The following is a 27,248-nucleotide window of genomic DNA, read 5'->3' on the forward strand; positions in this document are numbered from 1 at the left end:
CATCCACTGAACTCCCCATGCTGCACAGTTCCACTCCGACACCCACGGCAGCCTGCGTCAGAGCTGACGGTGTCCTGACTCTCGGTAGTGGACATCTTCCCTGGAAATGAGGCAAGTACAAGACCTCTCCCATTTGCATCCGCTGTCTTGCTTAACAGCGGCACCGGGCTGCCCAAGTTAGGTGTTTCAGAAGTATGTCAAAACTCTTCTTCATACTCTTAGAAAGTTCTAGTTGTATTCTGATTTTTACCTCACTGCTACTCTTAGAAGGACCCTTGGTGGTACAGTGAGGTAAGCCTTGGTGGCTATTAACCCCGATGTCAGCGGTTCAGACCCACCAGTTGCTCCTGGGGAGAAAGGCGGGCTGTCTGCTCCTGGAGATGCGCAGCTGTGGAAACCCTATGGGGCAGTTCTGCTCTGCCCTGCCCTACATGGTCGCTATGGGTCAGCACGGACTCGATGGCAGAGGGTGGGACCACTCAGTGACTGTTTCCTGGAGTGCAGTAAGTTCTCGGGTGATGGATGTCTGACTTACAGATGTGTATTGCCCTTTAATGATATGTAACCTTAAATGACTGAACCAACAATTCCAACGGCAGTACATTCTTGATCACAACCGACTTCATTTGCTGCACGTGCAGCTTTTAAATCATGGGAAAGCTTCTAGTTTTTCTTCCACTGTAGTGACGCTATAGGACATAGTAGAGTTGCTCCATTGTTTTTCTGAGACTGTCAATCTTTACGGGAACAGCCAGGCTCTTTTTACCCCCCTTGGGGGCGCCACCAGCCTGAACACTCACAGCCGGATGCTTCACGTGCCATGCCACCAGGCCTCCTTTCTTCCACAAGGAAACCCAACCCAACCCACAGTCATCGCGTCTCTTCCCATCCACAGAAACCTCACGGAGGGTTTCTGAGACTGTCCATCTCTTCAGGGACAGAGTCTCATCTTTCTCCTGAGGCTGCGGGTTTGAACTTTGGACCTCATGGCGAGCACCACCCACCAGGGCTTGTCTTCTTCCACTGAATCAGAACCACAAGTACCTGTTCTGACTTACTGCAGAGTAGACTTAAAGACACACCCGGGAACTTGGTCTTGCTCGTAACCTGGGACTGTCTGCACAATTACATGCCGACTGGTTTTCCTGCATGCAACCTCTTCCCACCTCAAAATCCATCTTTGAGACAACCACAACGATTTTCTCAAGACTGTTTGATTAGTCCCCCTGCCAGGTCTCCCTGGCATTCCTTACGGTGTGACTTACAGTTCCCCACCCAGACTGTGAGCTCTCTCAGGGCAGGTACCTGGTCTTACTCATTTGGCAGTTTCAGAACTGTAGCTCACAGTGTCTGAAACGTAGCACCCACTCGTTAAATATTTGCGAGACTGAAATGGAACCCGGACTCTGATTTCCTGGTTCTCTGTAGAGAAGTCAACATTGTGTTCTCTAGACTTGAGTGAGGCATTGGGTTAAAAAAAAGTTTTCAGATGAAAATGGGGAAGACAAATGAAATGACCCAAAAGATCAATGGTGTGTCCAAGTCATTGGGCCTCACAGCCTGAGACTATCGGAAAGTAGCTGCCCTTCCCTAGTCAAACCGGATAATGACGTAGATGGGGAGCCTGAACTCCACATTCAGTCAAGGAGCAAACAGGAAGCCAAGAGGAACTCACCACCCCTGGGAGATTAAATACAATGCCTTCTTTAAGAGCCTTTCCTTCCTCCTAGTGACCAACAAATCCATTGAAACACATTGTCATGGGGGCGGGTAAATGCCTAGCAATGCCTGAGCCCTGGGAAGAGGAGGCTGTACACCAGCCAGCACTATGGGTACAGAGACTTCTGGGTCACATGACAACACCCCCACTCCACTCCACCCGCCTTTGATTTTCCACTGTGAATAAACGTCAAGACAGCCTACGACTTCTATTGCCAGGGAGACACTGTGCTTTTCCAAACACAGAGCAGCAGCCTGACTCGTACTTTCCATGACCATGCAGGTTGCTCTTTGAAGAGCAATGAGGCACAATGGCTGGTATGTCACTGCAGTAAAGCTGATAGCATCATCAATGGCCTGGCTTCCTCTGATTATTTCGGCTTCATTCTATATTTATCCGGCTGGGGCTCCTGCCAAGGCCTTGGGGCTGCCTCAGCGGCTTAGCAACTGAACCGTCCAGCACCAACCCCCACCCCAATCCCCACGGTAGCTGTGGACTCTGGTGAGCGCACACACTTACACTCAGGCACATGCACTGTGAAGGGGGAATGGACGGCCAGATCCAAATATAATTTATAGAGACCTCTTTAGTAAATCTCAAATGGGCCCAGGTCAAAATGAACCACCTGGATGAGGGAAACCATCGGGCTGAGGCCTGTTTTAGGCACAAAAGAGACCCCAATCTCAAATACCATTTAAGAAGGTTTATGACGTCGTAGGGAACACAAAGCCCAACACAAAGACACCGACACACCCTCTGGAGGGGGGAGGCCATTAGCAGGAGGTCAGAATGACATCGGAGGATTCGAGTCAAGATGCGACTTAAACAGAGCACGGGGCACAGGACACATGACAAATTCATGATGGGTGGCAGAGCAGTGCATCACAGGGACGGAGGGGCTGCGGACATGGAAACGGAAGCAGGAGAAGGACCAAACCCCAACCGAGCTCACGGGCGTGGAGTTGACGTGGACTCAGAGAGACCTGCTATTAGAGAGAAGAGCTTACAAGTCTGGCCTACGGCCTTCTGACCAAAGCCACCAGGGCATGTCGCATAGGGCATGACTCGTGACCATGTGACCCCTATCCTGTCTCCAGAAAGACCATCTCCACCGAGGACGCACCTAGGCAAACGCCTAGGCTGGAGAAGGGGGAGGTCATCGATTTTCCAAGGTATTCGGTCTGAGGGCAGGATTGGAGGCTTAATCTATGTGGGGCCCCTGCAAAGGCCTTTTGGGCTCTCACTGCCACGGAGAGCCTTTGGCAGACAGGTCAGAACGGCGCCCCAAAGATCCATAGCCACGTGGCTAAACTGCCACACACTCGGGAGGTTGGTCATGAAACCAGGAGTTTCAGCAGAGCAACTCCTCAGAGACACTGGAGGGGCTACAGAATAGGACCAGGGCCAGGACCGGTACGAGGCCACTAAAGCAAATTTGAGACGCTACAGGATTGGTCCGGGGCTCTCCAGCCATCCTGGTGGGAGGGGTAGGACTCATAATCACGTGACCCTAGCACGCCACGCTCTGTCCAGGGCACAGCCAGGCAAGCTCCGGAGGACGAGACTGTCTTCCCGTCCACAGCGAACACACGCTGCCCGAGAGCAAAGCTTTCTACGTCGCTGGCCAGTGGTTGGAAAGAACTCAACGGAGGCTGCAGGAAAATGGATTTCCAGGTTCCACTGTAACCCTAGCCTTCCCTGAACCTAGTGCTCAGAATTTAAGCTCTAAACCACAACACACACACACACACACACACACACACACACAGAAATCATTCCTATAGGGAGTGGCAGAGGGATGAACATCATCCAGGTCAGTTTTAGGACACACTGAGGAAGCAATCAAAAGGTGCGTGTGCTTTTGTGCCTGCCGACAAAATCAGCTTCGGTCTGAGGGCTGTTGGAAACCCACGTTGGCTGTTTCACGTCCTCCCACCACCACCTTTGGAATTAGGGCCCAACCTCACTGCCACTGAGTCTAATTTAATTCATAGAGACCCTACAGGACACACAGTAGAATGCCCTTGAGAGTTTCTGACACTGTAACTGTTTATGGAAGTTAAAAAGCCTCATTTTTCTCCTGTGGCGGGGCAGGTGGTTTTGAACTACTGACCTTTCGTTAGCAGCTCAGTGAAAAACCTCTGTGCCACATGCAGGCTGAGAAAAATCAGGCTCTGAAAACCCTTTTCTACTTTAAAACCCATGGGGTCGTGTGTGTGTGTGTGTGTGTGTGTGTGTGATTCAGCTTTCCCAAAAGGTAGTAACACATTTACAGGTGTCTGGATTTCAGTTCTTGTAATATTGACTTAAATCTGGGCTCTTTTATCGCTGATCTGAAACACTGGGTTTCTTAAGAGTTGGATCTTGAGCTAGGATTTCAAGTACAGATGCATTCCGACTCATAGTGACCAGAGAGCGCAGAAGATAAGTGTTCCTTGGGGTTTCTGAGGCTGTAAACCTTTACAGGAACAGCCAGCCTCATCCTTCTTACGACCAGTGGCTGGTGGCTTTGAGCCACCAACTTTGAAGCTAGCAGCCCAACAACTCCATCCTCAGCAACCCACCACTCACTCCGTCACGTCTCCTGACAGCTGGGGGATCCAATACATCCCGCACGCCACACACACCCCTTCCTTGAGTTGATTCCGACTCACAGAAATCTTATATTAAGATTTCTGAGGCTATCCATCTTTACGAAACCAGAGAGTCTCACCTTTTTACCCAGGAGCAACTGGTACATTTGGACTGTGAACGTGGCAGCCCAAATGACCGGGCTACAACTGACAGCCCGACAACCTCTAGGAGACAAATGAGGGGGCTTCAGAAACTTGGTGGGGAAAATGTCATAATCTTTTCATTCCGTTTTCCCACACCCTTTCTGAAGCCCCCTCATGGACCATCTCAGTTTTCCCCTAAATCCTGTCTATTGATTGCTTCCTAACACATTTTCATTAGATGGCTGGAAGCAGCTGCACAGTGAGGAGCAGCAACGTCGGGATCATGGTCAGCCGTAGACCCGTCAATCTGTACTCACACTTCTGGCCGTGGCAGAGGACTCTCCAGCTCTTTCTGCCGAAGATGCCTTCTTCCACCTCCCAACCATTCCACCAAGTCACTCGGGCTCCGGGCGACCCTACAGGGCAGGGCAGAACTACCTGATGGGTTTCGGAGACTGTAAATCTTTACACGAGTAGAAAAAGCCTCCTCTTTCTCCCTTCTGACACCTGGAGGCATTTTAACTAATGACTATTAATTTTTATCTATGGTTGTTGCAATGTTGACAGTCATATTTCAGGCCCTCACTGAATCTTCCCGTTCCGTGTCGTCCGTTTGGCTCTAAGTCCTCATGTTTCTTGGATTGTTCAGCCTAGTGATCTTTAGCTGTAGCATTCTCTTTCAAATATGCCTGAGTGGGTCATGCTTTGCTCCACAATGGTCCTTCCCCATAAAGTGATTCTCAAACATGGCAGCAGCTCATCCACCTGAAAGACCGGGTTCCTCGTCCCTGGTGAACGATGGCGACGTGCCACTCAGTGACTGACCTAGGGGGTTCCTGTGTGTGCCACTACAGGGCTCCCGGGTTTAGGAATCTTGCTGTTCTTTCCATACTTGCTTATTCTTTTATTAAAAATAACTTTCCATTGTGAATTGATTGGGTGAAGGTTTAAGGACCAGATCGGTTTTTCACACAGCTCATACACATTTTGTTTCATGTCACCGACTGGGATTCCCACAATGTAAGGACACTTATCTAACTTCCTCTTGGTGTTTTCCAGTTACCGTTCCTCTTGCTTTTTGAACCCTTCTGAACTTTGTCCTTGGGTAAATGCTGCCCTTTGGATCTAAAGTGGTCGATTATCCAAAGCTGATAAATTCACTACTGTTATCGTTCCCTATACAGACCTGACCAATGCTTGGCTGAAACTGATCGGGGTGGGGGTGCTTGCTTATTCTTCGTTGATGAGGGATTGTTTTGAGCCCAGCATTACTTCTGTGGCTCATAAGCCAAAGTGACCCTGTTTCTTGAGAGCTGGTGAAGATTTTGTTACAGATTAGGATATTTGGATCTCAGAACAAATTTCCTCTCCTTCTAGATCTGATAACAGGATAAGCAAAGCATAGGTGTGAGATGCTAAAGCATTCCCCTACCACCTGGGCTCCTTGTGGAGTTCCCAGGTAGTACAAACAGTTAAGCACTCAGCTGTTAAACGAAGGCTGGTACTTTTAGTGCAACCAGAGGCACCTAAGAAAAGCCTGGTGGTCTGCCTCCCCACAAATCAGCCACCGAAACCCAGGGCAGCACAGTTCGGACACACGTATAGTCAGGGGAGACCAGTCCCCGCAGAAGGACGCCGTGACTGGCCATGCTGAAGGCCAGTGAAACACGGAAAACCTCCCAGGAGATGGAGTGGCACGGTGCTGCCACAGAGGCGCAAACAGAACCACTGTGAGGATGGTGCAGGACTGGCAGGGTTTTGTTCTGCTATGCAAGAGCTCGCCATGAGCTGGAACCAACCCGAAGCAACCTAACAACAAGGGTTTGCCACTGAAAGGAATCTTGGTGGCCAAGTGGGTTAAGCATTTGGGCTGCTAACCCACAGGTTGGTAGTTCAAACCTCACAGCGGCTCCATGGGAGAATAAACAATTCTCTTCTGCCCTACAGTTGTTGGAATCAACTCGAGGGGAGTGGGTTTCATTCTCCCTTGAAGCAGCATTGTGGGGCACTGGCTGAACTCTCAGATACTAACCCAAGAGGTCATCAGTCAAAGCCCACCACCACCTGTGAGAGAAAGACATCTCTTCTCTAAAGAACGCTTTATGGCAGTAGAAAGCCCCATCTTTCTTCCTTAAAGGGGCTGGTGGTTTCGAACTGCTTGACCTGGTGGTTAGCGGCCCAATGTGTAACCACTACACCACCAGGGTGTCCTGGGCCAGGATAAATTTGACTGCTGACAATACTTGAGAAAAAGCACCTTTTTTCTTCATATGACCAGAAATAACACATACGTCTTGAAGAGCAGAAACAAATCCCTGGTGGTGCAGATTAATCATTGGGCTGCAAATCACAAGGTTGGCAGTTCAAACCACCCCTCGGCTGCTTCCAGGGAGAAAGATGTGGCTGCTTCTAGGGAGAAAGATTTAAGGCTTGAGAAACTCAAGGAAGCAGTTCAATTCTGTCTTCCACCATCGCCATGATGCGGATCTGGAGATGATGTGGATCTTGGACAGCAAGGGGATTGGTGGGTGGCACAGTTCATGTTTCTGTGGCTCCAGGTGAGGCGGGTTCCAGGGCTATGAGCACTGGAAGTTAACCCAATCTTGACCATTGTCAACTAGACCAGACGGTTAGAAGGGAGCCTAGAGATCCGTCTGACTTAACCTCTTGGGTTTCCAGCCCGAGCTGTATTGTGTCTTGTCCAAGTCACCTATTCCCCTGGGGGCAAAGCCTGGACTCGCATCTGGTTCTCCTCTCTGTCTCGGATTGCTTCCAGGGAACACAATGCCCTTCCTGGGAAGCTTCTCCCTCTCAGGGTTGAACCCTCCTGCTCTTAAGCCTTGGAATTTATAAGCGTTTGTCCCAGGTTGCCGGCTTCTGATAGACTGAAGTACAGCATATTGGCACAGGATCAAAAACAGGAGGCAGGCACAAACTCTTTTCAGAGTTCTGTCCCTAGATAAATCTGGCAGGCGCCATATAATGACGAAGGCCTGACACCCACTCACTCAAAAGATAGGTTTTATTAACAATAAAAGCCCCCTGGAGTCCAGCCAAGGATACAGTGTTGGCACTGGATCACGTCTATCTGCTTGTCTAGACAAATCCCTCTAACGTATAGGTGCTTGGGGGAGAGGAATGAGAATTAAATTATAAGGGAGTGGGAGATTCCAAGCCCACAACATTATGGTATATTTGAAAAATAAATCACTTCCCCAAAGGTCAAAAGTCACCAATTACAACATCTAATAAAGCATTCGAAAGAAGAGAAGGTTTAGCTATTTTTACATTTGTGCATCTTACCTTCCTGTACTGAGGTACATACAGGTCAAGGTGTGAAGTTCTGTCTAAATCCATCCACACCAATACCGACTACACATCCCGGCAGCTCTCCTCTGTCTCCCACCCAGAACTGAGCTGATGTACTTCGGGGACCAGCTCTAGTTGGACAGACCTCTTACAGATGTCACCTGACCTAGGTTTGGAAGCCGATTTCTATGATCCCATTTGATGTGTGAAGTCCTCCAAGAGTTTAGCAATTGGATCCATTCCATTGGTTGTGGGCGTGCATGTAGCCAGGGGCTGTCAGCCCTGCAGCTGCAGCCTGGCCCAATGGAAGAGCCTTCAGCGGGAGGCAGCCTCACGGCCGGACAAGGAGGAAAAGATGGACAAAAAGCACCTGGAGCAGAAGCAAGCCTCCCGAGGAAACTGCTCTGCAAATAGGTGCACAGACAAGCTCTCACATGTGCGGTTCGCGGCCAGCTGGTGAGAATAACACAGCTCTCATTTAGGCCCTGTCCTAAATGCCTGCGCCAGTCAGTATTCAGTGCAGACACGGAAACCCGAAGAAAACTCAAGAGAAAGAAGGTTGCCTTAGGAACAGACTGATGGTTTGACACGTGACCTGAGACCACACGTTTCTTCGTATTTTGCGGTAGTCACTTGAAAGAATTGGGGCAAAGCATATCAAGAGGAAGTCCCTTTTTGGTGAGGCCTGGTTACTTAAAAGATCCACCACAATCGTGATAAAATTGTGGTGTGCAGTTATAGTCTGGTGTTTCTGTTACCTGCAAATGAGGAAGGGAATTTATTAATATATTCTTTAAAGCAGAAGATTGTTATGAAGGCTGGGAAAAGGCCAAGGGATGCTGTTAAACATTCGGCCATGCCCAGGGTCCCCCGACAAATAACTATACAGCCCCCACATGTCAACAGTGCCAAGGCTGAGAAAACTTGGCGAGAGGAATGGTGAATGCGGGAGACACACAATGAGGATGGACATGATGCCTGAAGCATGCCGCCGAGAGAGGATGGCACAGGGCTCGGGAGCGTTGCCTTCTGTCGGACAGAGAGCATCTAGGATTGTAAGCTACTCAACGGCCTGGCCCGCACAACAACAGTGTCAGGTCTCTACATGGTAAAACTAATGCCACTCAAACGCCGGGCTGTTGCGCCTCTGTTTACCCATCCGAAACATGCGGGCAACGGCCATGTTCTGCTTTATGAGACTATTATGAGGATTATGAAATTACATATATGCAACAGTCTGATTTCTTCAGAAGCCAGGTCTATAAAATCAAAGTATAGCTATGACAGCACTATGATGAGCTCACGAAATTGTGTCTTAAGAACTGTATTCCTCTCCCTCAAAGGGAAAAAAAAATCCTCCAGGAAAAGAAAACAAACCAGGAATGATCTCACCATGATTACACCTGCCACACCAAAAACACAGACACAGTTCAAGAGAAACGAAATTCTTTCCCTCCAGCAATGAAGTAAGCCATGTCTGTAATTAAGGTCTTAATAAGGGAGGCAGCAGGCTGCACGAAGATGCTGCAGGGGCCAGGAGGCCTAGGATAACCTGCCAGGTTTCAAAGGAGAACAATGCAAACACCCCCCCAGCCCTGCAGTTGCTGAGCTCTCTCAGGTAGCCCAATAAATCCCCACATTTCAAAATGGGCTCTCCTTCATTTCAAAGAAAGGGCACCTTATTATTGCTACGTGAATATCTTATTGATTACTATATAAAAGGTTTTGCCTACATCCATTTTGAAAATGCCTTTAGATAATGTCCTGTCCAAAATATTCGCTTTGGGGCTTGTAAAACACGTTTACACACAGACTATACACCCCTTTCCGTCCCCCCAAAAACCAAACCCACTGTCATCAAATCAATTCCAACCCAAAGCAAAACTATATAGGATGTCCCGGATGATAAAGCTTTAAGGGAGCAGACAGCCTCACCTTTCTCACAAAGAGCAGCTGGTGGGTTTGAATACAGGACCTTGTGATTAGCAGCCCACCACCTAACACACAAAACCACCAGGGCTCCCGCTGTGGGTGGGTGTCATCTGTGTACATTTTGTTTTCCTGACTCATGATGACCCCATGTCACCGGGTAGCACCGCATTCCTGTGGGTGTTCTTAGCTCCAATGCTGCTGGCTCTTCCTCCAGCCCAGTCTCAGAGTGGGCCCCCATGCAACCTTTTGATGAATGTCAGGTGCTGTCAGGTCCGTTCTGAGTCATGGTGACCCTATGGACGGAAGACCCAAACACCGGCCCGTCCTTTGATATCCTCACAATCGTTCCTCTCTTTGAGCCCACTGTGGTCCCCACTCTGTCAGTCCATCCCCTTGAAGGTCTTCCTCTTTTTCACCGACTCTCTACGTTACCAACCATGATGTCTTTCTCCAGGGACCGGTCCCTCCTGATGACATGTCCGAAGTAGGTGAGACAGTCTCCCCGTCCCTGCTTCTAAGGGGCATGCTAGCTGCGCTTCCAGGACAGACGCCCTTGTGTTCTGTTCCTCCACATTCAATATCCCTCATCAGCATCACGATCCAAAAGCATGCCAGTGCTTAACTCTGTGCTACCATAGGCACACACTCGCATTTAGAAAACTAAAAATAGAGGCTAGCATGCCAGTACATCTCCTTGCTCTTGGGTCTGCTTTGCAGCAGAGAATAAATTGAAGGAAGCAAACGGAATACATACCAGAAAAATAACGATTACCGGGAGATCATGTAGGCTTCCCCAGAGAGCCAAAAGAAATTAGGAAAAATACTAAGGACGCATCATACTGTCTAAATAGATAATACTTTAACAAGTAAAAAGAAGGTCTGCTTCAAATCCCAATTTTAGATGTTGTCTTAGCGCTCCTGTGCTACTGTAACAGAAGGACCCCAAGGGGGTGGCTTTGACCAACAGAAATTCATTCTTCCACAGCTTAGGAGCCTAGAGGTCTGCCTTTAGGATGCTAGCTCTAGGGAACGACTTCTGTCCGTTCTGGAGCAGGTCCTTACTTTTCCTGAGCTCTTACTCCTGGTCCCAGGTGACTCGGTGTCTCTATCTGGTCTTCTCTGCTTGCTAGCTTAGGGACCCTAGAGGCACAGTGACTCAAGCTCAGGAGTTCGTCCCCACCAACCAGCCCTTCCATGGGAGACAGAGGGGGTTTTCTGCTCCAAGAAGAATTTACAGCCTCCAGAACTCACCAGGGCAGTTCTACCCGGGCCTATAGAGTCACTATTCACTTGATGTCCGTGAGTTTTGTTTCACTTGCTAGCTGGTATTTTGGAGCTCTGCTGGCATAGTGGTTCTGAGCGGGGCCGTTGACTGCAAAGCCAGCAGTTCTAAAGCACCAGCTGCTCTTTGGGAGGAAGACAGGGCTTTCTACTCCCATAAAGAGTTACAATCGTAGAAACCCACAGGGGCAGTTCTATCCTGTCCTGGAGGGTCCTTATGAGTCAGCCTGTCTGGACAGCAGTGAATTTGGTTGTTTGAGCTTGCATTTCATCTCTTTTATATTTCAAAAGAGTGGCTCAAAATACTACTCCCTTACACTAACCCTGCCTCATTAACATAACAAAGGCAAGGCATGCCCAAATGAGATTATAACCACAGGCGTGGAGGTTCGGATTTACAGCACATATTTGGGGGGTAGCACATTCAATTCATAACAGATGTGGTTTGGGGCACTATAACTTTCTATTGCGTTTCACCAGCAATTCTAAGCAATAAATAAATACAGAAAAAAAGGAAACGAGAATTTAAACGAAATGCTCACGGAACAATCAGCCATGTTGTTTGTATTTGCAGTATCTGCACGTTTACCTATCCATGACTGATCAGTTTTTGTTGTGGGGGAGCAGAAATATGAATATTCCACTGGGGAATATTTTTGGTAACATCTTTTAACTATTACCTCAACATGCTGGAACTATCAGGAGAAATTCCCATTTGCATCATACACACCAAAGAGATGTGCAACGAAAAACAATTCTTCCAAATCATAAGAAGCACACTTTAAATAAGAAAAATGCACGACCAACTTCAACATCATTAATGGCTGGGTTATTGGGGAGAGAGCTGGAGCGGTCATGTGGGACTAGCTAATCTTTTTTTTTAACTTGGGGAGGGGGTGTGTGAAAACAATGTTTACATGTACAGTTAGTTCTGTGACATAGATTAAATTCTGCAAGTTTCACAAAATACTCTCACTAACCTTTCCCAAATTATTCTATCACTAATAGGAGTAGCTTTAATTTAATTTTATTTTTAAGAACTAAATGTGATTTAGTAGTCTGTGGTGCCCTGGTGGCGTAGTGGGGTAAACCTTGGGTTGCTAACCGCAAGGTCAGCAGGTCAAAGCCACCAGCCGCTCCGCGGGAAAAAGATGAAACTTTCTATTCCCATAAAAATGTTGTCCCAGAAACCCGAAAGGGCAGTTCTATCCTGTCTTATGGGGTCACTATGAATCGGCCTCAACTCGAAGGTGAGGTGGGGCCCAAGACTGTGTGTTTGGGAACATTCCCCTGATACATTTAATATGTCCGTGGCCAGCCGTCTCACTCTCTACCTCAACCATGAAAACCCACCGTCACCGTCCCCGTCACCACTCACTGTCACTGGACTGAGGGCTGCATGGTCCTCAAAGGCTAAGCCTCACCTCACGGAGACCACATTGTCTACTAAACTACCTGCCCACAGAGGCAGCCTTTCCAATGGGCAGTGGGGAAGGTCACTGCACTTATCTTCAAGTGAAGGTTCTTCAGGAAGATAGTCTTTTGCAGCTAACGTGCGCAGTCCTCATTTGCCAGTCAGAATTAGCACAGGGAGGTTGCTGGAATGCTCAAAGTAAATACACTGCTGGTGGTGCTGGTGGGGTTTGTTAACAAATTATAAACAGGGTTCTTTTTCGGGGGGTGAGGGAGTTCTTTTCTGTGCCTAGCCTCCTTGTAATCACCCATCACCTAGGAAACAGGCAGTTTTTCTCTGGCGCCTTAAGCTGGAAATACAGTATTTCTTTCCAGTGACCTGTTGTGTGTGTCTTGGCAAGGAAGCCTGGTAAGTAAGTCTATATGTTACCATGTAGCAATGCCACCGTTTCCAGGGCAAGCATTTCAAACCAGTTTGCTTAAGTTTCTTCCTCACCCTAACGGGATCTACAAATAGATAACCATTTAGACCTCTTACTTTATATTTGCGTCATTCCAATGGGCTAAAATGAGATAGAGACCGCAGTTTACCATGAATTTCTCCTGTAACCCTCTTGTATTATTTCAGCACTGACTTTTGTCATCGGTTCGCTTGGGGGATCACTAATATTTTTATTAAGGGTAAGCAATTCTAGTGAATGGTACGTGGTACGAAGTTTAGGTGCACAACGCTTCAGTATCTCTCGCTCTAAATATGTATCATATGCACATATATGCGAATCTATCTTGTAATGCCTCGTGCAGTAGCTGCCCTTTATTAAGTGCCTCTTCTGTGTCAGAAACAGATGCCGTTAGATCTTCTATGCTCACCACTCTGGGGGGCAGACAGATATTATCACTTCCGTTTTGTCACTGAGGAAATGGACACTGGGAGGGGTTAGAAAGTAACCAGACTGAGATTGGAAACACCCCCCGGTTCTTTCTCCTATGCTGCAGGGTAGAAAGCCGCTCTGCCTTTTTGGCTATTTGCACACGTACACTGACACGCAGGATTTGTGCTGGGCTACCAACCACAACGTCGGCAATTCTAGGCCACCAAGTGCAGCTTTCGGAGGAAAGCCTGGTAATCTGCTTCCTTCAGCTGGCCGCCACTGAGAACCCTCTGGAGGGGAGTTCGGTTCTGATACACGGGGAGCCCCCCCTGAGTTGGAAGTGGCTCAAAAGCAATGGATTTGGTGTGGTAAATTTGGGGGGGGGTGTTTCTCGGTAGTGTATGCAACTCAACATGACGTTCAGCACCTGTTGAGTATCTACTAAGAGCCAGGAGACACACCCTTGACTGGAAAGTAGGATCTAGAATCTGTTAAGGCAGGAGTGGAAACCTTGGGGGACTTTTTTCCCTTTTTTTCCTTGAACAACTATTTCATTCTCAAGAAAGCGATTTGGTAGAGGTCCACCCATGCTAACTACCACAGTATTAGAGCGGAAGGTTGTTTCTCAGAAGGCTGTGTGTGGGGCAGACAGCAAGCCACCGGTACTTTCGGAAAAGAGGGCTGATGTGTATTCGGGCGATGAAAGGGCGCGAAAGGAATCCTTGGAAGGTTACACACTATGCCACATGCTAACTCTGGTGCTTTCTCTCATCAAAGCTTCCAGCTCCCTCTAGGTAGGTAAGCCATTTACCTTTGAAAATGAGTTTGCTAAAAGTAGATAGAAAAATCTGAAGAGATAAATCTTTTCTCAAGCATCTTTGGGCATTTTCAGTAGAAAAATCTGAAGAGATAAATCTTTTCTCAAGCATCTTTGGGCATTTTCAGTATTTTTTTTCCAGGCAAAAATTTTCAAGGAGCCAAGTATGTGTCTCCAATTGGAATTAGGTGCTATTAATAATTCAGAGGCGAAAGAAGATTTGAAAACCGGTATATTTCTTTATGGACTGAATGGTGTCATTCTCCCTGCCGCCCCCACCCCACTCCACCCAATATGGGTCAAATTTGTTGGGTGATGATTGTCAGGGTTTAGCAGCTATGTGATGAGGTAATCACTCCCCCTGACTCCTCCCCACACACGACGTGACCTAATGTGATCAGCCACCCAGTTGTAAGGGCAGGATGAATCACTCTTACTTAGGTCACTGCTTTGATAGAGTATAAGGGGAGTTTGCCAGGCGTGTGGTCTGTATCATCTTTATCTTACAAGAGATAAAAGGGAGAGAAGCAGGAGCAGAGAAGGAATCACCTCTTTAGCACCCCGAAAGAGGCAGCAGTGGAGCGCATCTTTGGGGCCCTGGTCTTCGCAGCAAGAACTTCCTAGACCCAGGAGAACATTGATGCCAAGACACACAGAGAGATCTCCAAGGAAGGCACGGCCCCCAGATGCTTACCAAAGCCAGGCCCTTTCTGCAGCGTGACTGAGTGAAAGCTGGGAGCTGGCACCCTGAATTCGGACTCACAGGCTCCCAATACGGTGAGAATAAACTTCTGTCCATCACAGACGTCCACTTGGGGGTTATTTCTGTGCCAGCAGCACGAGACAACTAAGGCTTTCTCAGAATCAGGCAATTATATCAATCATAAATGACTACATCAATACAAGGACCTGCCTTCAGTTTCTCCCGCAAAGCTAGCCTGAGGAAAGGAAAATATTTACAACGTTCTCACAAGGTTTTTATAGCACACATTTTCTTGGTCCCTCATCCACCTTCCTCTGTCCCCATGCAACCACAGATGCAGAGATCAAGAGTTGTCACAGTAGCTTTCTTACCTGTCTCGTGAATGCCATCTATCCGTTTTCTTCAGTCAAGAAGCTTAAGATTAATTTATTCTATGATAGGCTAAACGGATAATTTATCAGTGGAACAGTAGGCACGTAAGGGTGCAGAAATTTGGCCAAGCCTCAAAGGACTGCTGGGGCTAAGCGCCGACAAAGTCTCCCTCCTCCCATCCTCTCCCCACTGCTAGGACTGGGCAGGCGGAGCCTCGGGCCTCTGCTCAAACACAGCTGCACACCTTCAATCACCTTCCAGAAAAACAGCAGCAACCATCCACCTCCACACCCTCCGGAGGCGGAGCCTTCCTGGGGTCACCAGTCCCCATCCCCCACTCAGAACAGGCTCTGTATTTTCAGAAAAGCTTATAGAACACTGTCATCGAGGAAGGCACCACAGTTACCTAGCACATAACCATAGTCTGAACACCAAAAAGAAATGGAATATCAGTGCATAGGCCCATGGCCACAGCATTTACATGAACAAATAAAAAATCCCTCCGTGAAATAAAAATAGACTAGTTTGGTGCTTACCAAAATAAACAAGTGAAATAATGAAATTAACCCAAAGTAATAGCTTGCATTCCAGTTCTACAGATTGTTGTAAACACATAACTGGTTGGCCCGAAGCTGTGTATATTCAGTGCAAAATGAGAGGAGATCGGGATGTTCTCTAGTTAGGATCTCAAGCAGCCAAACCAGATAATCTGGTTTAAAGAAAAAATCCAATGGGCCTGAATAATAAATCTCTCAATGAATATTTAAAATTCTGACTGGGCTAAATTTATAGTGTACAGAGCACCATCGTGTTTAAAAGGCAATGCCCGACTCCAGGAATTTACAATCTGGTTTTACTACCTATGTGGCTCAAATTAAACAAATAACTGCCAAAGGTAGACTTCACTTTGCTCTGTGGGATTACTGCCTGAAAACATTAAGATCTATTTTGTGGGAATGCTCGGGATGAAATAAAACGTTAAATTTCCTGGAGGAAGTATACCCCAGGTCTCATGTTCTAAAGTCAGGCCGCCCAAGTCCTGATCCCACCAGTTATTAGCTGTGTGGCACTGGATGCATTACTTAGTTTCTCTTGCCATGACTGACTTTCACATTTGAAAATTAGCATCATAATAATGCCCACCTTGTAGAATTTACTGGGACAATCATTCTATTGTCCAGGTAAATCTCTGTTAGTGCTCTCGTCCCTCCACTCCCTCTGGATCTTCTCCTCTACTTAAGATGACAGTCTCGGGGAAACAAAGTTATCCCTTAAGAACTAAGAGGGAAAGGAGGGGCCCATTGCTCCAGCTGATGGTTCATTCCACAGCCAGCGCAGGCTCCTGTTAGTTTGCGGGTGTAAGGCTCCTGAAGCCAACACTCACTGCCTTGGAGTCAGTGCTGACGCATAGTGGCCCCCCTGTGGGTTTCTGGGGCTCTAACTGTTTAGGGGAGTAGAAAAGCCCAGTCTTTCCACCAAGGAGCTGTGGGTGGTTTCGAACTGTCGACAATTCAGATTGCAACCCAACTCATAATCACTACACCACCAGAGCTCCTCCTTGATCTGGTAGGTGCTAAAAAAATCATGAAATTGCATTATCTTTTTTTTAAAAAACACTGATAAAACCTGATGGGTTTTCTCCATGAATGCCAGTTGTGATTTGCACGGCCAGCTGCCATGATGTTTTCGTTGCCTGACAGTAAAGCTAAACAGGATGAAGTCAGTGAATTAATGTGACTTTAGACTTTGTAACACTGTCACCTTCCTTCGCTTGCTATTTTGTAGCCTTCAAGGGGACTTTCAGCCACTCTTGCCTCCCATGCATAAATGCATGAGCCTATTTTCTGTTTGCCAGTTCATATATTAAAAAAATGAAGGCATTCAGCAACAGATGAAGAGTTAAAAAACAAAACAAAAAAGCAGCCGAGGCAAAGTCTTATCTGGTCCCTCACTGTTTTACACAAGGGACCTGTGGAAGAAAGGATAAAGGACACCAAGAATCACATCTCTCTGGCTGGGGAGGTTGTGTTTCTGGTTGCACTGTAAAGTCAAATCTCACAATCTTTTAGGATCATCCAGTCTCCGATCTCCCAGACTGAGGCAGATCCTTGAAAACTGGTGACGATAGCACTTGGGACCATTGTAATCGCTCCACGGAGACCCATAACTCATGCCTTGCTCATAACTCTGGGCACTGAGCTATATCGGTTTTGAATAAGTGACTTATCACTGATGCTAACCAGGGGCGATTAGCTAGAACTGAGGATGTACAGCCTCGCATGAAGAATGCAGGGCCTCAAGTGTGCCAATCCAGAAGAAAAGCCCCCAGCTAGCACCATCTTGAAGACCCAAGAGGTCATACCAACTGTTAATACCGAACTATAGGCACGGTGCCCACATCAGGTTTTAATGATAAATGTTTGCTCAAAGTATGTCTATTCAAGAAGTATTCATCAACTGGAGGGGGTGGGGCGTAAATCACACCCAATTCACTAGTGTCTGCTTCCATACAAAGTAACTGCATCCCAGCAAGTCGCTTGTCTGGTTTGATGGGGCTACTTGGAGCAAAATGGATATGCCTAGCAAAGTTTGACCCTACCGCCAAGAATAAACACACATATAACTGGAGGGGGTGGGGCGTAAATCACACCCAATTCACTAGTGTCTGCTTCCATACAAAGTAATTGCATCCCAGCAAGTCGCTTGTCTGGTTTGATGGGGCTACTTGGAGCAAAATGGATATGCCTAGCAAAGTTTGACCCTACCGCCAAGAATAAACACACAATGAACAAAACTCATTGGGGGTGTGGGGAGGATGCTATCAAAGTCTTATGACATCCTACAAGTTTAAGCCACAAAATGCGCATATACCCTCAGTCCATTCAAACACCAGTTCAGAATTTTTACAAGTGGCTGGTACTCATTTGTTCCCGCACTCACATCCACTACAGGAGGGAAACATTCTCCATCCGCTACATACAAGGTGGTACCTGAGGTTTCCCCGCCCCCCCACTCCCCCCCAAACAGTAAAGTGCTCCCCAGACGAGAGAAGACGGAGGGCAAAAGTCCGCGCGGCCGTCTAAGAGGCTGCGCCCTGGGACGGCTTTTCCCCGGGCTGCAGGGCGGCGGCGGCCGCGCCGGGCGAGCGGGCGGGCGAGCGCTGAGCCAGGGCCGCCTCCGCTGCGCCCTCACTGCGTGCTGCTCCCTCCGGAAACTTGCCGAGAGCATGAGCCCTGGGGCTTGGGGACTAGACGTCCTCCTGCCTGCTTCCACGCCAACCAAAGTGACTTGCAATCTTTTCAGTACTCTCCGACGCACAGAAAGGGCCCCTTCGGGGGCAGTGCCGCCGCAGTGAGACCGAGAGACAGAAAGGCAGAGAGAGACAGAGCGAGAGACAGAGACAGAGACAAGCACAACAAACACCAACACGGGTAAGCAAGCACCGCCTAACGCGTAAAAGGTTAACCTTTCTTACCTTATACTTCATTTCGGCGGTGGTGCGTTGAGCCGTTTTCCTAAACTAATTGGACAGCAGTAAGGATGGGACTGTCCGTCCCTCCATTGAGGGCGAAATGAAGCGAAAACGCGTCGGGTCCCTGGCTGCAGGCTGGCTCGTCCGGCCGCCGCCGCAGCCCAGCCGCGCGCACACAATTCAATCGCCAGCGCGTCTGAGCTCACTGTTTTGACCCGGGCTGCCAGAGTCCGGGCTCATTTGCATACCGCCCCGCCATTGGCTGGTGGGGCAAGGTAATGTTGGTGCCCCGCCCACCGCTTAACTTTCTGAAAACTCCTGACAAAGTACTTGTAATGCCATGATGCCTCTTTAGGTTGTGAAAAGAGTCGGAAAATAACGAAAGGGGAGAACCTTCCCCAAACGTAACCACCCCCTCCACTCTGTGAAAAGGAAAGGGAAAAAGCAGCAGCAGCGACAACAATCACAAAAAAAACTCAAAAAATCCAGGAAAAGAGAATGCATTCCTTCTAAGACGAACCTACATTTTAAAGCAAACGCTTCACAAACCAGCCTGCCGGTCCTGCTTCCTGTGCCCTAGCAACTCCTTCGGAACCCATCCGTTTCCAAGCCAGGCACCTCGCGAGCTCCGGGAACAAAAGGCTTTCTGTCTGCGGCCCCCTTTTGACGAGCCACCCCTGCTGCTATCTCTCTCTCTTTTGGGTGGCTGTTTGCTGTTTTTGTTCTTGCCACTGTTCAAAGTGCCTCCACCGTCAATCGGCAGCCAGTGGGAACACAATCCTCCCTCAGTGCGGAGGCGCTCACCACTGCGTCCCCGGCCGGTTCTCACGAGGGCCTCGCAAGAGCGCAGGGTCACACACTCTCGGGGACCACGACCGGCTGGCCCAGGATAAAGGTTCGCTGTGACCTCTCGGGCGGCGGGCCGGTGCATGCACTATACATCACCGCTGCCCACTGCAGGCTGCCTGCTTTGATGGCGGGGTCTTTCTAGCTCCAGCTTTGAACACTGCAGTTTGGGGGGGGGGGGGGGCGGGGAGGTTGTTCCTTCTCCTTCCCTGCTGACCTCTCTCCTGAAGATGACCCATTAACCCATCAACACTTATTATCCAGGGAACAAAAAAAGGCCCACTGTGAGATGAGCCTGGTTTAAAAGCCCTGTCTCTCCAGCGAAGCAGAGACCATTAGGCTCAGTTTGGTGATTTCTATAGCGTTAGGAAGTCTTCAAACGGACAGAAGGGCTAGCAGGACATTTCTTCTCACTGGCCTCGGGATTGCGCCTTGGTGAAGCCAGTCAATGGCGCTCCGGGATTTTAAACTACTACATGATTTGGATGGTAAAATCAGTCCTTACTCTTCCTGATGGAGTTAGAGTACTATCAGTCCTCCACCCCACACCCCAAATCCCCGGTGGATTAAAACTCTGCTTTTACCATTTAAACAAAAAAGAAAGAAAGAGGACAAGAGGAGAACGAGTGGCTACCAGATATAGGGCTTTGGTTGAGGTCACAGACAAACGTGACACTGGTTTCCGGGACACGGCCAGCCCAGCCCTGATGGTGTTGACACATGCCTTGGGGCCTTGCTTCCTGGGCGGCTAGTGGCCGCTGCACCACTTGTCTTGCTCTTAGCCAGTTGAGACTTGTAGCATATTGTGTCGCGAGCATCTTCCGCATCATTTTGCAGGACTCCTGTAACACTCAGTGACGGTCTTTTATTTTGTGGACTCCACCACTCGTCTGTCAGCGTATCATACTGTGGTGGCTTTTGTGCTGCTGTGATGCCGAAAGCTATGTCACTGGTATTTCTGGGTCACCCAAGGAGGATGGGTTTCAGTGGAGCTTCTAGACGAAGAATAGTTTATGAAGAAGGAGTAGGCTGTCCACTTTGGAGGGATTAGCCCCCCCCCCAAACGTTATGAATAGCAGCAGAGCATTATCAGATAGCATGCCAGAAGATGAGTCCGTCAGATTGGAAGGCGCTCAAAGTAAAACTGCGCAAGAGCCGCCTTTTCAAAGTAGAGTTGATCACAACGAGGGAAGCTTTTGGAGAGAGCTCTGCCGCTGAGCCACCACTGCCTCAGCAGAGTGTGTTGGAGTAAAGCTTTGGGGACCTTCGTTTGCTGACGAGGCATGACTTAAAACGAGAAGAAACAGCTGTAACCCATCCAGTAATAATCAGAATGTAGAACGAAGTATCAATCTACAAAAACTGGAAGTTGTCAAAAATAAAATGGCATGCCTAAAGATCACCATCCCAGACACTACTAGGATGAAATGGACTGGTATTAGCCATTTTGAACCTGACAACCACATGTTTTATTATACCAGGAATCACACAATCTAGAGAATTTGTGTCACCTTTAACATCAAAAAGGATGTCTCAAGATCTAGCTTAAAGTACAGTGTTGCCTGTGATAGGATAATATTTATACATATACTGGGAGATCCAGTTAAAACAACTCTTAGCCAAATGTACCCACCAATCTCTAAAGTTAGTAATAAAAAGAATTGAATAATTCGACCAACTTCCATCATCTGAAATTGATCAAACATATAAAAGAAAGATGCACTGATAATGATTGGCGATTGGAATGTGAAATTTGGAATAAAAGAGGAAGGAACAGTAATTGGAAAATATGGCCTTGGTGATGGAAATAAAACTAGATATCACACAAAACAATTTTCCAGGACCAATAACTTCTTCATTGCAAATACTATTTTTCAACAATAAGCAGTGACTTCGCCAGAGTGAATACCCAGGAATTAAATTGACTACATGTGTGGGAAGCTCAATATCATGTGGAAAAGCTCAATATCATCAGCCAAAACAAGGCTGGGAACCATTAATTGCTCATATGTAAATTCAGGTTGAAGTTGAAGAATATTAAAACAAGTCCACAAGAATCGAACAAGACCTTGAGTATATCCCATCTGAATTTCAAGACCATCTCAGTAATGGACTTGACTAATTGAACACTAATAAAAGAAGGCCTGATGAGCAATGGGATGACATCAAGATCATGATACAAGAATTGAGCAAAATGTCTTTTAAAAGACAGGAAAGAAAAGAATCAAAGAGGATGTCAGAATTGGCTAAATCTAATGGAAGAAATGAAGTAACAGAACTGAGAAGACAAAGTAAAGTATTATAAGGTGAAAATACCTGGAGTTAGGATACTAAATAGGATGAACCTGTTCAACATATCTTAAACTGAAAGAACTGAAGAGAAAATTGAAGCTTGGAGTTTCAATCTTGAAAGATTCTATGGGCAAAATGTTGAATGATGCAAGGAGCATCAAAAGAAGATGGAGAGAATACAGAGTCATTTTACCAAAAAAAATTGGTTAGCTAGCATTCAACCATTTCAAGAGGTAACATAGGATTAAGAACCAATGGTACTGATGGAAGAAATCCAAGTTGAACTAAAAGCATTAGCAAAAAACAGGGCTCCAGGAATTGAAACATCTATTCAACTAACTGATGAAACACTGAAAGCACTCACCTGTTATATTAAAAAATTTGGAAGAGAGCTGATTGGCCAACTGACTGGAAGAGACCCACATTTGTGTCCATTATCAAAGAAAGATGATTCAACAGAGTATGGAAATTATAGGACCAATTATTAATGTCACATACAATTAAAATTTTGCCGAGGATCAATCAACAACAGTTGCAACAGTACATCAATAGGGAGCTGTCATAAATTCAAGCCAGATTCAGAAGAAGATGTGGAACAAGGGATATCATTGCTGACATCATGGATTTTGGTTGAAAGCAGAGAATACTAGAAAGATGCTGACTTGCGTTCTATTGACTATGCAAAGGCATTTGACTGTGTGGCTCAAACCAAACTATGGATAGCCTTGAGAAGAATGGGAATTTCAGAACACTTGATTATGCTCATGCAGAACCTATACATGGAACAAGGTGCAGTTATTCCAACAGAATAAGGTTTAACCATCAGGAAAGACGGTATCAGGATTGTATCGTCCTGCCACATTTATTCAAGCTAGATGCTGTGCAGATAACTAGAGAAGCTGGATTATATGAAGAAGATTGTGGCATCAGGATTGGAAGGAAGCTGGGATGTTCAGAGGACACAACCTCAACTGCTGAAAACAAGTGAATCACTTGCTGATGACGATCAAAGACTGCGGCCTTCCATGGCAACTGCAACTCAAAACCCGGACCTCTGGACCAATAGATCCCATCATGGTAAGTGGAGGAAAGGTTGAAGTTGTCAACGATTTGATCTTACTTGGATCGATAGCCAGTCATCATGGAAGCCGCACTCATGACATCAATGACATATTGCATTTGGTAAATCTACTGCACAAGACCTACTTAAAGGGTTGAAGAACAAAAATGTCACTCTGAGGATTGGCGTGCACTTGACCCACGGTAGGGCATTTTCAAATACATGTGAAAGATGCACATTGGATAAGCAAGACCGAAGTGGAATCTGTGAATTGTGGTGTTGGTAAAGAGTAATGACGGCACCTTGGGCTGCCAGTAGAACAAACAAATCTCGTATGTTTTAGACATGTTAACAGGAGAAAGAAGAACAGTCCTTGAAAGCAGACGTCCTGCTTGGTAAAGTAGAAGGTCCGTGAAAAGAAGAAGAGGAGCCAGGAGATGGAGTGACACAGCAGCTGAACGATGGGCTCAAACATAACAATGAAGGTGCGGATGGCTGGATTTGGGGGTCTGTCCTTCTGTGTCGGTTGCTGTGTGTTGCAACCGACATGATGGCACCTCACGGCAGCAGCCTCTTGCAAACTGAAAAAAGTAATGCATTGAATTACATATCGAATCACTCAAGCAGTTAGTTGCCTTTGAGTGTGGGCATGTATGTCAGAGGAGTGTTGTGTTCCCGAGGGCTTTCATTGGCAGGTTTTTTTAATTTGGAATTGACCACCCAGCTTTTCTTCTGAGATGTCTCTGGATAGACTTGAATCATCAACTTTTTGGTTTGTAACTGAGTGTGTTAATAATCCCTTGGACTGCCACAGACTTAAATCCAGTGATGTGTGCTCAATTTTTACAGTTAATACTTGCTTGCCCCAGAGGACTTAGAAACGTTAACTTAGTAGTGACAGTTTAAGAAAAATAAGAAACACTTAATAAAGGTGCCATAGTGCTTATGCATTGGGCTGCTAACGGCAAGGTTAGCAGTTTGAAACCACCAGGGACTCCACGGGAGAAAGAGGAGGCTTTCTACTCTCATAAAAAGTCACGGTGTCAGAAACCTACAGGAGCAGTTCTACCTTGTCCTATAGGTTGCTATGAGTCAGAATTGACTCTGTGGCTGGGAGTTTGGCTAAGGGAATTTTATAGATGTGATAAGGTTACGCTTTCTACCCTTTTGCTATTTCTTTGTAACCAGCTGGGCAAAGGGTTGAAAGGCAGGGGAATAAAAGGAGTTTAATGGCAAAACTGAAGTGGGTCTGACAAAAGTTTTCCTGTGCTGTCACTTGCCAAGAAGGATTCTGTTGTCCCATGCATCGGTTTGTCCAAATAAACAACTTGTTACCTGAAACAACCCGAACTGTCTTCTGCGGGGAGAAATGGTAGACTGTGGATTTCCACAAAGTTCTAAGTGAGCTGCCAAGACCAAATCAGCAGGGATTCCAGGACTTGACTGAGTCCCCTTCTGCCTGGGCCAACAGCATCCTGTGGGTACCTGGTCGGAATGACTTTGGGAGGGGCAAGGGCACCACGCTTCCTTCTTGCTAACCCTTTGTGTTCCCTTGAGAGCTTCCTTAACTTGATGAATCTTCCTGACTTCTCCTTGTGGACCTACTACTACTTTCTACATGATGTAATATGGTGGGATGCAACATGACGGGATGATAGGAGGAAGGAGGCAATTGTGCAGTGAGCTCTCCAGGCCTAACTTGGCTACTGTCTAGTGTGGTATAAGCAGAGCTGGCTTATGGATGCAGTGCCTTACAGTTCCCTCCTGGGGCTGCGTGTTCTCTTCCCAACCTACTCCTGAGCATTGCTATTCTCCGGGCTCACTGGCTGCTTAAAGTCAACCTCCCATCCGGCTTCCAGCACAGCGATGGGGCAAAAGGGGCAGGTGAGATGAGGTGAGGTGAGGTGTGGTAGGTTGCGGCAGGCTGAGGAGGGGAGTGTTTTAAACAACAAATATCCACTTTCTTGGAAAGACAACAACAACAGAATAACTCCCTGATCCCCCCCCCCCCCAAGCCAAACCTACTTTCCTGTAGTCGAGTGCAACTCAAAACAACACTGTTTAGATTGTAGTTCTCTACTAAGGGAGCAGATAGCCTCATCTTCCCGCTCAGAGTGGCTGGGGGCTTTGAACCACCTAATTTAAAAATACCTGCTCAGCGATGGACTCACAGTGCCACCTGGGTGCCCTCCAGAGCATACAACTTCTTTAGGGTCTCGAGATGCATTCTTGTCCCTCTCCCCACTTCCTTCCCCCCAAGGGCCCGAGTGACCCCATCCTCAAAGGGAGCCTGTGTGTCCCCTACTGCCTTCATCATCTGCATTCTGGCCAATACCCACCAGCCCTGTCCCCTGCCATCCTCTGGCTAGCCCAGGCCGCCGCCAGCTGGTGCTAATGAGAGTGCAGAAGGGACCCCAGTCGTGCAGGACCTGCCCGGAGCGGGTGCGGTGCAGGGCGGGAAGAATGCGCTGTGTGGACACAGCACACACCGGCTGCTGAACCCGATTCTGAAGAGCCTCATTCATTTCAAAAAGCAAATAGAGTGCTCCCACTCTCGGCCTCTTATTTTGTCTACAGGAGGAATGTCATTTGGGGCCCGAGGCTGGGTGGTGGTGGAGAAGCCAGCATCTACTGTGGCCGTATCCACAGGCGCATTCCTTTCTGCCCACTGATGCTGCGGAATGAAGAGCAGCTCCCTTGTTTATAAGAAGCCTAAGTGAGAGGGCTGTGCTCGTGAGCATGCGCGCAGGCCTCGGCGTGTGTTGTTGTTAATTGCCACTGAGTCGAGGCTAACTTATTGCAGGCCCACGGGTTGCCGTGTGGAGCTGACCTCCACAGGATCGTTTTGGATTTAATCTGACAGGAGCAGTTTGCCAGGACGGTGTTTGCATGATGGGTTTGAACTGCCAACCTTTAGGTTAGCAGAGTGCAAACACCACTCAGGGGCTGTGGAATTGAAGACGTGAAATAGACAATGCTTTATCTAGCCCTGGTAGCATCATGGCGACACATTGGGCTGCTAACTGTCAGGTTGGCGGTTCAAACTCATCAGTTGCTCCACAGGTGATAGGTTTGCTCCAGTAAAGATTTGCAATCTTGGAAACCCAAAGGGCCAGTTCTGCTTCGTCCTGGAGGGTCCTTATGATTTGCAATCGGCACAATGGCAGTGGGTGTGTTTTTGGCTGACGTGGTGTAGGCGGTACCATGGTGATGTTAGACTTGCTGATGTAGACAAGCAATGTTGCGGGGTTTCTTGAATTTCAGTGGCTGCGGTACTTCTCTCTCTCATTCTTTCTTCCTTTCTTCTCCCCCCTGCCCCCCCACCCCGCATATGTTTGAAAGGAACTTAAATGTCACTAAAGACTCCAAGTCCACTTCAATGTTATGTTTCCACTCTTTTTTAGCCACTCCAGCCAATACTTAGATCCGAGGGGGAAGGAATCCTGAGAGTGTTGAAGGCTGTGAGCCTTCCCTCGTGTTGGTATTTACTTATTTAATTTTGGTTTTTAAAGCAGCATATTCTGTACAGCCGCACAGTCCATCTCTACAAGTGCCATCAATAATAGCCTCCCGTTAACACCACCTATAAATGTGGGTTTTTTTTCTCTTTTTTCCCTTCCCATCATCCCTCCCTCCCTCTATAGCTTCCTGTCCCCCATCGGCCCTTCCCTGACCTCCTATAGTCTTCAAAATCCTATCTTTTGGTGTACCATTGGCCTTTTCTTAGTGTTTCCCTATAATAATGATTTCATTAAATCTTCATAAGATTGACTGACTTTGCTCAACATAATGTTCTCGTGCGTGTTTAAGAGAATTCTCATTGTTTTTCTTGATGCCCAGTACTCCATTGTATGAATGGACCCGAGTTCATTTATCCACCCCTCTATAATTGGAGTTTTTTGGTTGCATCCATGTTTTTGCTAGTATGGAAATTGCTGCAATAAACATAGGTGTGCACATGTCTGTGCTGTGTTCTTGATTTGCTTAGAGAAATTGCTGGATCATAAGGTACTTGCATTCGCATTTGTTTAAGGACATGCCACACTGATTTCCATAGTTGCTGTGGAATTCCACAGGCCCACCAGCAACGTACGAGCTGTCCAATCTCTCCACATCCATTCTTTTTAGCTTCAATGGATTTTGCTAAACGTGTTGGCGTGAGGTGGTATCCCAGGGTTGTTTTCCTACTGATCATGAACGTGAACCTTTCTTATGTGCTTATTGGCTGCTGGATGGGGCCGTGGTTCTGATGATCCATTCTCCAACCACTCTTGCAGCTCTGGTCTTAGGAGGGGATGGGCGTTGTGAGAAAAATCAAGCCCGTGCCTGTCTGCCGCTAGAAGAGGTAGGCCATCCGCTTTGTATTTCCCCAGCTTTCGATTTTATCATCTCAAAAATCTCTATTTTCAAAATATCTTTCTCAGTTCCGGTCACTAGGAAAA

At 47.3% G+C, this 27,248-nt stretch overlaps 1 protein-coding gene across 2 annotated transcripts in view; it reads right to left on the reverse strand.

Annotated features, from left to right (window-relative positions):
* The window catches only part of NEDD9 (neural precursor cell expressed, developmentally down-regulated 9), a 143,224-nt gene that overhangs the window by 38,954 nt on the left and 77,022 nt on the right, over positions 1-27,248 (reverse strand). Inside the window, exon 1 of one of the 2 annotated variants that reach the window (XM_004712192.3) lies at positions 18,612-18,737. The exons of the other annotated variant lie outside the window; for it this stretch is intronic. Coding sequence (XP_004712249.2) covers positions 18,612-18,623 — 12 coding nt within the window. The 5' untranslated portion in view covers positions 18,624-18,737. Of the gene's footprint in view, positions 1-18,611; positions 18,738-27,248 lie in introns of those variants that run through there. 2 annotated transcript variants of the gene reach the window in all.

The sequence above is a fragment of the Echinops telfairi genome, unplaced genomic scaffold (assembly GCF_000313985.2).
Source record: "Echinops telfairi isolate 266 unplaced genomic scaffold, ASM31398v2 ScPeMD7_7424;HRSCAF=8462, whole genome shotgun sequence".
In the NCBI taxonomy this organism is placed as follows: domain Eukaryota; kingdom Metazoa; phylum Chordata; class Mammalia; order Afrosoricida; family Tenrecidae; genus Echinops; species Echinops telfairi.